This window comes from Carassius auratus, linkage group LG30F (genome assembly GCF_003368295.1).
Source record: "Carassius auratus strain Wakin linkage group LG30F, ASM336829v1, whole genome shotgun sequence".
NCBI lineage: Eukaryota > Metazoa > Chordata > Actinopteri > Cypriniformes > Cyprinidae > Carassius > Carassius auratus.
The window spans coordinates 1,405,002-1,416,976 of record NC_039294.1 but is presented as its reverse complement, the minus strand read 5'-3'; the positions used below and the strand labels follow the sequence as shown (position 1 = coordinate 1,416,976).

Below are 11,975 nucleotides of genomic sequence, written 5' to 3'. Positions count from 1 at the left end.
ATTAATATTATTTACTGTAGTTTCACTTGTTTTGGTATTTCAGTTCTGCTTTGAGCATGTTTTTCTGTTTGAAAATTTTCGTTGAAATTCAAGATTGTGACGCTCATAACATTAGTTTGTTTATTTATACATTTCGTGCTTTTCGTAAGCAGCCAAAACTTTAAACTGAAATGTATTTTGGCTGTAAAACACTTAAATTAATTGCACTTTTTTAAATTATAAAATTATATGATTTCCAAACTTCTGCTTTAGGCTGTTTCTGTGGCGGTGCTAATATTAGCCTATTCGTTTTGTTATAGGTCTTGTTTGTGTTTTTGTTCTCATTTGTTTGTACTAATATGTTATATTTATAATTATTAATATTATTTATAGATATAACTTATATTAGTTATAAAGTTAAAAAAATATATTTGATGAATATATATTTATAAAATATATTTTAATAATATAAAGTTATATTAATAATTTGTATAAACCAGCAAGTAATAAAGGCCTAAATGTATACATTTAAAGTGCTAAAGTGAATAAATAAGTTGTTTAACAGTTGTTTAAAAGTTGGGGACTATTTTTTTAGTTTGTTTATGCTGTGGTTATGTAAGTTTTATTAACAGTCGTCATTTTTATCGTTATCGTTACTTAATTATTATTATTATTATTACTAATATATATATAATATTAGTGTTTAACAGTGTTTAAAAAACGAATAAATGTTCATTTGTTTATTTATTGAGGTTTGAATGCAGAAAATGAACACGTTTCTCTAGTTTAGTGTTTTTCTAACCATGACCATATGTCAGTGTCCAGGCAACGAATTAACTCATGAATATTAAGCAGGTAAGTGACTGGCGGCTTCAGGAAGTGTACGAACGTCTCCATTGACCTAATTAATATTCATGAACACCGAAGTCCAGGCAACGCGGCGACGCGCTCCAGTGACCGAGACGCTTCACTGCTCTCACGGTGTTACATTCATTAATTACACACGTTTAATCGTTGTAAAATATAAATAATTCATCAGCATGTATGATCGGGCTCCCAGGTTCACACATTTGACATCAAGAGGCACCACGTCTGAAATTGGACCAGGATCGTATAATATTAGCAGGTCCCTGAGCAGTAAAAGAGGTGAGTTTCATTTTTGGCAGGAACTGGTCAATTTTAAAACCTCTTTAAGAAGTATTTAGAAGTTCTTCAGTGGTTCTCTGCGGTCGCCGTGATTTTGCCAAGTAAGACATGTTCCTGGATCAACATCTTTTGATGATCCTGGATCAACATTACTGTCAAGAAATACATACTTAACCCAATCCCTACCCCTAAACCAAACCCTACCCATAATTTATTCCTTAAATCAGAGGGAAATGATAGCTAATTAACAAGAGTGTAGAACCACAGAATCCTGATTGTAAGCCTAAAACTGACATTTCCTGAAAAGTTATTCCTTAATTCTGATTGGTTGATTGGAATGATGTTCCAGGATGAACATGGATGTTGATTCAGGAACATGTTGTACTTGGTGAAATCACGCTCACCGGTTCTCTGCAGCCTTCTTAGATTGATTGTGCATGCAAACTTTTTTGGTTATTATTTGTTAGGGCACCTGTGATCATCTACAAGCCACTGCATTTGTATAGTATACTATATACTACATATAGGATAATATATATTTTTATATATTTTATTAATTAATTTTAATTATTATTATTATTTGTATTGTATACAATATATTTTATATCTTTTTTTAATTATTATAGTTACGAATTATGCATGTATGTATTATTTCTCTCTGTTTCTGCAGATTCGTATGCACCCTTCCTCTCGCTGTCCAGTAGAGAGTCTGGGTTCCTGGGGTCAGGCAGTGCTCTCCTCTCTCCTGGACCGGGACAGTACAACAGTGACATTACCAGGGTATTTTCAACTTTTTCATAGCATCTCCTCGCAAACAACTGATATCAGTCATTACTGCAAACTTATAACTAGAATCTTGCAGAATCATATTTTGGGAGGAAAGAGTCTCCAGAATCGCTCCAAGCGCTTTGGTGACGTGGTGTCAGATGTGCCGGGACCGGGAGAATACAATGTTACAAATGATGTTTCACCTGCAGAGAGAAGACAGACCGGTCCAGAGAAGAGCCCAAAGGTGAGGCATTAGTCTGGGTTATCAAATGGACTCATTTTTTTATTATGATGAGATATAAAGATTTATTTATTCAAGTGCTGTTAAAAATGTAACAATAAAGCAAATATTATTAAATATAATAATAATATTTAATATTATATATAATACATTTGAATAAAGTATATTTTATAACAAATTATATAATTATATATATATATATTATTATTTATATATATATATATATATATTTTTATTTTGTATAAAAGTGCGTTTGACATTTTCACACCAATTAATCACATTTCCCACCAAATATTTAGAGAAGTATTTTATTCACAACGAATGCATCTCTCTTGGATTTGGATACTTTTTTCCTTGCAGCTGTAATTAATGTCTCTCTGATAATGGTCTGATATTATATGTCATTACAATGTCTGCAGGCCGTCTCTAAAGCGGCGAGGTTGCTGCCGAATCCTGATGCCCCCTCCATCCCGTCTCCTGGACAGGCGTTCGGATATGAAGAGGATGCTCAAGGTGTCCTGCACCGGCACAAACCCCCCAGCAGAGACCAGACCCTCGGCCCGGCCTTCTACAGTCCCATACCGGTCAGACAGATTACGAGCAGTGTGTGTAAACGGATGTGCACGTCTAATGGTGTGCTTTGAGTGTGTGTGAGGTCAGATGTGTGTGTGCATTAACAGAAGAGCGTCTAATGCCCCTCCGCTCTGCATCATTAGTGCTGGGCCTATTTCCATTACTAATGATCGCTGCATTATTTTAAAAAGTCACAAAGTGCAGCACTCATCCATTTTACTGTCAGGACCGAAAAACCCTGGGTAATTATTCTTTATGTTATATTTCAGTATTCACTTACAATAATGCAGCAGATGCTGGATTCAGCTTTAATCAAATCATCTTTCATTTGCCACTGAGCTGCCAACTTCCTCTAGAGGGGGAAGAACTCTTTATCAAAGCGCAGGGCCATCCATCATGCTGCGTCTCTGTTTCTCTCTCTCGTCTCAGGTTTTGCTTGTTGATTACACACATTCCACCCATTCCAACACTTTTTTTGCACATTTTTCGACACTTTATTTAGTTTCACTGAAGACCACTTATTGACCAAAACCTATAGTGAGCCATAGTGTGCATAAAACATGAAGCTCAATCAGGTTCATCAAGGTTTATTAACCCTTTTCATCTAGGTTTCATTATGAATGCACTGGCATTGAAAATTTGGCCAAAGCGATTTACGATTTATTAGGACAAATAACCATCTGTTACAGCTAATACTTAATATTGCATAATAAATCTAAATAAATTGTATAATAAATAAATAAATAGTACAATACAAATAAACTGTATAATGAATATTTATAAATCCATTCTGTCAGTATAAATCAGCTTTGGCTTTAGGTAAAATATTATTCATATTTCATATATAATTTCTAAAAATATTCGGGTTATGAAATATACTGTAAAAATGGTTAGCCTTTTTTTTTAAAGTCTTTTTATTTAGTTATGAAATCTGACAATACCCCAAAATTCATGAACTTTTTAAAATTACAAAAAAATTCAAAAGTAATTTTTAAAATTTAACAAAGTTCCAAGTGAAATCAGGCTGTGAAATATACTAGAAAATCCATTTTTACTTATAAAATCTTGCAAAGTAAAAAAATAAAGTGTAAGAAAAAAAGTGTGTGTTTGTATAAAGAATAAAAACATAGTGTTATGTTGGTAAAATAGTTATATGAGCAATTTTTTATTAATAGTGATAATGTGTTAATATTATTTTTTGAGTTGGTGTCTCATTCAAATAACATTTTATATATTTAATATATTTATTTAGCAGACATGCTGAAGTATTCTTTTTTAATGTATTGAGAGTTTCGATCATCTAATTATGATATTTTCTGAATTATGAGGGGTTTTATTTGCAGTTAAGCTTTAATGCAGGAAATGGTCTTTGTGGACTTTGAATGTTAGATGATGCGCTGTAATAGTTTCCCTTCAAAACAGAAGTCTGTATTATTATCTGATGAGAGTGAGCTCAGGAACAAACGTTCAAGGTTAAAGAATTTAAATTACAAAATATATATTGAAAAATATCTTTGTTTTTTGGCATTTTGTAGGAGGATCTGCCGTCCTCTCAGAAGTATAAAGGTGTGCATTTTGGGAAGATGTCGGGCCGGAGAGATCAGGTAACGGGTGAAGACGGACCTGGACCAGGACATTATGATCTACAAGAGTGAGTTTGATGGATGCAGACTTTCTTAGCTGCAACACAGCATTTGCATTGTCTTGCAAAATTTATTCTGAAGCATCTGGACTTGGTTTTCCATGTGCAGATGCTTCAGAATAAATTTGACAGACGGACCAACCGCAGTCTGTTCTCTGACCGTCTGACAAACACTGTACACAAAACTCTCAATTTCAAGACTCATGATTTTTCTATTGGTTTTTGGATTACTGCAGAACAAAATCTCATGATAATCATTATAATCTTCAAAAATGAACACAACCTTTATGGATTTTAAAGTCTAAATATAAAAGTAAGAAGTTAAATGTTGGCTATTAATGAACTACACCACAGTCACATGACTTCTACATTTAGCCATTGAGCTTCTTAAAAATTCACTGATCTATTTTATGCTGCACACATTTTTTTTTAAATCTTGAGCTTGTGTTGAACCTCTGACCTTATTTCAAGAATTTAATCAAAAACCCATTCAAAAAAGCCATTGACTTTATGACGATAGAACCAGAAGTACCAAAAATATGTCATCCCTGCAGCACTGTATGGTGTGTTTGATGAAATGCTTGATTTTGTGTGTGTATCAGGGATCACACTGTCCTCTATGAGAATGTGAATCTCAGACGGGATCAGAGAGGCCGTACAGAGCTGGTCATCCCTCGCTACCACGAGCTGGTGGCTCTACAGGAAGAGAAGAAGGTTTAAACCTCATATCCTTTGGATTTAGTCTCTGTTACATATGTGTAGCTATCAGAGGAAGTCGTTTTGGATGTTTGTTTAGAAAGACATTCGATGCCACTGAAGCTTTGGCTCCAGATAAAGTGTGTCAATTCTGTGTCACTAAATGCACAAGTAATGACTATACTGAAACACGCTGATATGATAACTTAAATTCGTCAAACCTACACTTTTTCCTGTTTGTAGACAATCTATTAAATGCCTTCTGATATTTGCATGCATTTACTACTATACTGTTTTCATTTATTTGCATTACAAACTTATTATCAGTTTCATAAATATACATAACAGCGTCTGCACCAAATCTGCACTCTGAATAAAACTGAGGTGTTTGTTTTTCATCCATATTCACACTATATCATACTATATGAGCCATAAAAGCCTGATTGTTTAAAATATGTTTCTCAAAAACACATATGAAAACTCAAAGGTTCAACAAACAGTTTTGATTTTTAAGGGGATTATTTTGCAAGCTTGCATGTAGATGTTTTGTCTTGTCTGTAGAGGGCACTATTGCAACAAGACCTGAGCTCAAATTTAGATGCGTTTCTGCATGGATGCTTTTACTGTTTTGGGTACAAATATCTTTGTGTGTATTTTTAGGGTGTTCCAGGACCAGGGCAGTACTACATTAAGAGTCAGTTTGAGACGGCCAGTAACCCACACGCTCCTGTGTTGAGTCCACCCTTCCTGTCTCAAGCTCAGGCAACAATTTTTAATCTTCATTTTTGGACATGCATACCTGCTAATAACATTTGCTCAATCTGGAATACACTCTGGAAGTCAAATTAGACCTTATTGACTTGTTTAATACACATTTTTGATCTCATCTGTGCATGTTATTTAAATAATCTTTTGGTAAAATGCAATGACAAAAGTAAAATGTGTTGTGAATGTGAATGCCTCTTCATGTCACTTTTATCTGATATCTTTCTATAGCGGTTCAGTCCGGTGAAGGATGAGACACCCCCTGTAGGTGCATACAATGATCCACGCTGTGCTCTGGAGATCCTGAAGAAAGGCAGAGGAGTGAAGAAGAATCCTTTCGGCATGACAGCTGTACGCTTCCTGCCAGAAAACAGATCGAAAGCTACGCCAGGTTTGTACCTGTGTGAATGTGATTTTGTGCAGTATTCTGAATGAAAAAATATATAATATCTGTGAAACACAGTGAGAGGTCAGATTTGGGCTGTGCTAGCCAGAGGGACAAACATGAGGTTAGCTCTAGATTTGATACTGCTACACAAATGCTTTACATGAGCAGCAGCCAATCAGATTTCAAGCTACCTTCAAAGCGACCAATCAAAACACTCAAGATGCATTTTAAATTGCATACTGTCTAGTCTACAAAATTATAATTAGTGCCTCACAAATCATAGTACATTGAAAGTAGTATTCCAAAAGTGTTTGGTATACTAGTGGGGATGTAACAATTAACTGCGAGTCGGTTGAAAATCGATTCAAATTGGTTGAGATGCTAAACAAATCGCGATTCAATAAGGGGTAGGAGTTTATATTATTGTGTCTGAGAGGAACTTACTGTCTTGAGAATAGTTTAGATGGTATTTTTTCTTTTGCTATTGCCTCTGTATAATACATATTAAAGTTCATAAATGCAGTGCTGCTGTGTTTACAGCAGAAACCAAGGAAACGCTTTTAGCACCACCTGCTGGCAGAGAGTGAATCTGCTTCTCGTTCCTCTGCTGTTTTTGTTTCATGCATATGTTTTTTTTTATGTATAGTTACACAAAACTAAAGTCAAAATAATTTTGTTTTTGCTTCACATTTCGAAATTATACAATCTAATTTAGATGAAAAACTGCTCATGTTGCATGTATGCAGAATCTTTGTTTGGATCATGATTAAATTATTTAATTTAGAATTTTTCTGAAATTTCATTTTGTAAAAAAATAATTGTGAATTGAATCGTAATGAATTGTTACATTCCCTATATACTAGTCTATCTTATTATTTTTCTACAAAGCAATCTCAAGATGTTATTTCATTAAAATAGTTTTGTTCCCTTCCATTGAACTACTTTCTACTGAATTTGATGTATTTTTTTAGTTTAAATTTATTTATATTTTTCAGTAGTTACATTCAAAGTGCAATAAACACAGTGACCAACAGTGTAAAAAGTGTTAACCTGCAATTAAAAATCTATTTTTACCTGATTAAACCCATAAATTATTTTCTTTGAGTCAGCAAAAACACATTAACGTGACAGTAAAGATTTTTATAAAATAACAAAATGTTTATATTTCAAATAAATTGTCTTTTTCTTTAGAGATTTATATTCATCAAAGAATCCTAAAGAAAATCTCAGTTTCCAAAAATATATGAAGCAGCACAACTGTTTTCAACATTGATAATAATCAGAAATGTTTCTTGAGCAGTAAATAAGCATATTAGAATGATTTCTGAAGATCATGTGATACTTGAGGTTTGCATCACAGGAATAAATTATATTTTACACATATTACTCTAAACAGTAAAAATATATTTACAAAATTAAAGTTTTATTGTATTTTTAGCAAATAAGTGCAACCTTGATGAGAAAAGACTTCCTTAAAAAACCTTAAATAAAAGTGCAGCTCCAGTAGTAACTAATATTCTAACCCGTGCATGTCTTTGCTAGGTCCCGGTGCTTATAATGTGTTTGAGTATGGCCTGGCTTACGAGAGTTTAAAGAAAGCCTGTCTGGGGAGCACGAGGAAGGGTGCCTTCGGCTCTATTGCACCACGCCGGCTTTTCCTCCCCAGCAAAGAGGAGATGAGCCGCCCGGGGCCGACTCAGTACAAGGTGAGCACTTCTTCAACCCAGAAAGTGTGCACTCATTGTCTTTTGTCTATTGTGCGCTTATCTGCCTGCGCCCTTGGGAGCTTATTCAGACTTTTCAGAGAGTTTCATCCAATGAATCGAATAAATCTTCTATAAATCCCCTTGAACTGAATATTTCTCAGCGTACACTAAATGTCAGGCTACAATCTAGAGCCTATCCTTTCAAAACGTAACACAGGTTTAGCCAAAATGCCGCAATTGCTGCACTTAATGGCAAATGTCACTCCAAATTACTGTTGCTGGTGCTCAGGGTGAGGTTTTCAGATGAAGTATCAATCATTCATGCAGCAGACGTGAATGCAGACTTGAATTGCTTGTTGGCTTGTTCAGGAGAGGTGTGCTTTTACTTTTTCAAGCGGTCCGAATTAACAGTGCTGTATATATATAATACATTTTTTTTTGACTGTACTAAAGCATAAAAATACTATGTTTTCAACTATTTAGGTAAAATGCTCAGTTGAAAAAACAAACAAACAATGATTTAATCAGTTATTCTACTTTGAAACGTGGGTTCTGTGACTGAATGTCTGTTTTGGTGACTCCGCCCACTGCTGGTTTACCCAATAGGATTTTGACACCACCGTTTGCCAGATGTTAGAAAACACAGCTGGTAGTACAGCTATGGAAAGCCAGCAATTGAACTGAGTCAGAACTGGGTTCTACCCAACCTTAAACCGCCCAGCATCCATCTAGAAAGCTCTCGGATTTCATCAGAAATATCTTAATTTGTGTAATGAAGATGAACAAATGTCCTACAGGTTTTGAATGACATGAGGATGAGTAAATAAGACATAATTACTCATTTTTGACACAATTTTAATTTTTGGGTGAACTATCCCTTTAATGACTTTTTTAGAGTAACTAAACTTAACTGCAGTAATAACTTGTAGTAATCTTGTATATGGTCTTGCTTTCGTGTTTGCTGCAGGTGGAGAAAACAACTGAAGCGTTATATAAGAAAAAGAGTACAGCTGCTTTTAAATCTGCCACAGACAGACTTGTGGGTTCACTGTACGCAAAAGTAAGACACACACAACACTCCAAAATCACATTAAGAAAAATCACAGATGAGATCTCTTTAATAGCTCAATAGTTTCTCCTAGACATGAATTGGAGAGCAAATTGATACTTTTGAGATACTTTTTGATATTGAGAGTTGTCAAGCTTAATGTTAGGATTATGATGTTTTGTATCAACATTATTTTCATGACAGTTATTAATAAATTACAATAATGCCTTGGAATCGATTATTTATAAATTATTTTAAATATTTTATTAGTTATTGTTAACATTATTGTTATTGTGATGGACAAATAAAAAACAAATATAATAAGAAGAAGAATTATTATTAATGTTGTTGTTGTTGTTATCCTAATCCTACATTTTAACTTCATTGATGTCTTTTAATTCAATTTTTTCTTTTGTTTTTATGTTGTGTTGACATGTGAAGCACTTTGAACTGCATTTTATGTATGCTATCCTTTAAAAAGAAAATTAATTATATTCTTATTTTAAATAACGAATTACATTTCAATTCATCATAAAATATAAATATGATATAATTTACTTTGTGTTTTTGCATCACACAAAGGGGAATTTTGAATTTTGTTTAACTGTCATGAATCATGACAATGATTTCATAATACAAAACATTTGAATGCTCTTAAAAATAGTCTTGTTCCTGACAGGTTTGGTTAGCTTCACCCATCTAGATGTTTCTCTCTCTCTGTCTGTCTGCCCGGCTTACAGACGTCTATTTACACAGCTCTATAAACAAGACATGCAACTCTGAGTGTGTGTGTGTGTGTGTGTGTGTGTGTTATTTGACTGTGGCTTAATTCACAAAACTGTCTTTGCATATTTATTCATTAGACTTGTCACTCTTGACTGACATCTGTATTTAGTATTTTGAGGTTAGTTGATTTTCGTTTGCTGACATGATTACAGTCGTGCCAAAATGATCCGAATGCAATTATACAAATGTGCTATAGTTACATACACGTCTAAATAACTGGAATATTTCTAGTTCTGTGCAGTTTAATTTCTATGTACAGCATCTGTAGCAATTTGACTCGTCATTAGTTTTGTAGGAACAAGCAAAAATTGTGTTTGCAGTAATGCACTTACAGCACAAACACACACACACACACACACACACACAGCCTCCTGGCTCATATGTACTTGCTGTAAATACATTGTGCAGATGATGTTTATGATGCTGTGGTCAGATATTAGATTTCTCTTGGCAGGATACACCTCCGCCAGGCTCATATAACGTGAGCGAATCGTTTGAGAGGATACACGGCCTCCATCACTACAGCGAGCCACAGAACGAGAAAGCACGTAAACGACAGAGCTGCTTCCTGTCTGCTGCCCCCAGAGACGCCGGCTTCCTCCACTACGACCCTGAAACCCCAGGTGACCCAAGCTCTGACAGTTATTAAAGGAACCTACACTAACTTCATCTTCATGGCATATGTGGCCTGCTGTTGATTTGCTGAAACAAACAAAGCAGAGATATTACACTGGGAGTCTATGGGGCTAAACATTCAGTGATTAAAAGCAGAAATGTGAAGGTTGTATTTTTGTTTTATTTTAATAGTTGTCTGATTGGGACTGCTGTGGTATGCCTGGGAAGTCCTTGACTTACAGACAAAACGTGTCGATTTCTCCATGTAAACAGCATTTTTAGACATGGGTTATGTTTAAGTATTCGAGTTAAACTAGCTGTTGTTTATTTGTGGTTTTCAGGTCCAGCTCATTATAATGCAGATGTTAAATCAGGCTCAAAACTTGCACTGATTATCTCAAAAGAAGATCGCTTTAAAAGCCCTAAAGACCAGACCCCTGGACCCGGAGCATATGAGGTACTGTATGTAATGCATATATTTATGTAACATGTATATTTACGTGTATAATTAATGTATATATATATGTATATATATATATATATATATAATTCTTTATATAATATTAGTAATAACAATAATCATATTTATTTATTTTGGAAATAAATAACATTGGTGAAACACTTTACTGTGATAAAATCAAATCAGATATATGTATTAAACAAGATGTATTAAATGTATTAAATCCATGTCCTCTACATCATGTGTCACACTCTGGCTGTGTGTGTTGTAGTTGAGTCCGGTCATCATGGACACGGTTCTGAAAGGCACCTTCAACGTGACGCTTCATGATCCTTTGGTGTCCAGCACGAGATCTTTACCTTCACGCAGGTCTTTGAGAAAACCCTCTGCTCACAACAGTGCCTAACTCAGGTCAAAGGTCAGTGAGACTGATTAAGATTAAGTTTAGTTTCAGTGATTGAGGTGTCTTTGAGGTTTTTACTGGTCTGTCCGACTCTCTCCTGCTCTCCTGTCTGTTTGATTGAGACCAACATCTGTTCCAAACAGATTCACCACAGCAGCCGCATGAGCTCTGATTTTATATTCCCTCTGAATGACCAATTGATCTCCTGAAACCAAAGATGGCCAAATAAAACATGCATCATATTTTTTTGATTTACATATGCTAATTAGATGTTTCATTAATGGAATATGAGTCTGCTCACTGCTGATGGATAACAGGAGATATGGCTCTCAGATTCACTGGTATTGATTTAGCTTTATTTCTATGTAAATTGACTTTTTTATGTCAAAAGCATTTGTATGTCTCTCTCTCTCTCTCTCTCTCTCTCTTTCTCTCTCTCTCTCTCTCTCTCTCTCTCTCTCTCTCTCTCTATATATATATATATATATATATATACTGTATACACATGCACAAACAACTAAAAATGACAAAAACTCAATGGACACTGATTCAAAATATTAATAAAAACTATAATAGTGACTGAATAATACTGTTTGAGTGTGAATGTAATTGCAGATTTGGGAACAATTGTTGAAAATCAGACATGAGGTTATTTGGTCAAAATGCTACAATTATTTATTTACTACTGATGTGTAAAACAATTAGTAATGATGTTAGTAAAGTAAAACTAACTTACAATAACAGTGTAGTGTAAATAAA

The 11,975-nt window shown here is 34.4% G+C and overlaps 1 protein-coding gene across 2 annotated transcripts; it reads left to right on the top strand.

Moving 5' to 3' along the window:
• The first annotated feature begins 31 nt into the window (after positions 1–31).
• stpg2 (sperm-tail PG-rich repeat containing 2) lies at positions 32–11,638 on the top strand. 2 transcript variants are annotated; one of them, XM_026240527.1, is made up of 13 exons: positions 32–1,125; positions 1,796–1,905; positions 1,988–2,137; positions 2,554–2,718; positions 4,243–4,358; positions 4,952–5,063; positions 5,706–5,807; positions 6,042–6,201; positions 7,741–7,904; positions 8,872–8,964; positions 10,193–10,361; positions 10,695–10,810; positions 11,085–11,638. In XM_026240527.1, exons 1-13 carry the CDS (start codon positions 1,020–1,022, stop codon positions 11,217–11,219), a joined length of 1,698 nt encoding a protein of 565 aa, XP_026096312.1. In that variant the 5' UTR covers positions 32–1,019; the 3' UTR covers positions 11,220–11,638. The 2 variants fall into 2 exon arrangements, with proteins under 2 accessions (XP_026096312.1, XP_026096311.1); XM_026240526.1 differs by lacking the exons at positions 10,193–10,361; positions 10,695–10,810; positions 11,085–11,638 and having other exon boundaries at positions 2,554–2,739; positions 8,872–9,181.
• The last annotated feature ends 337 nt before the right edge of the window (positions 11,639–11,975 follow it).

What these genes read in the sequence shown, in the direction of transcription:
- stpg2 (XM_026240527.1), top strand. Translation starts at nt 1,020, where the DNA reads ATGTATGATCGGGCTCCCAGGTTCACACATTTGACATCAAGAGGCACC. An exon ending in ACAACAGTGACATTACCAGG is followed by an intron (nt 1,906 to 1,987) that starts GTATTTTCAACT and finishes AGAATCTTGCAG; the next exon opens with AATCATATTTTGGGAGGAAA. An exon ending in TGGGTTCACTGTACGCAAAA is followed by an intron (nt 8,965 to 10,192) that starts GTAAGACACACA and finishes TTCTCTTGGCAG; the next exon opens with GATACACCTCCGCCAGGCTC.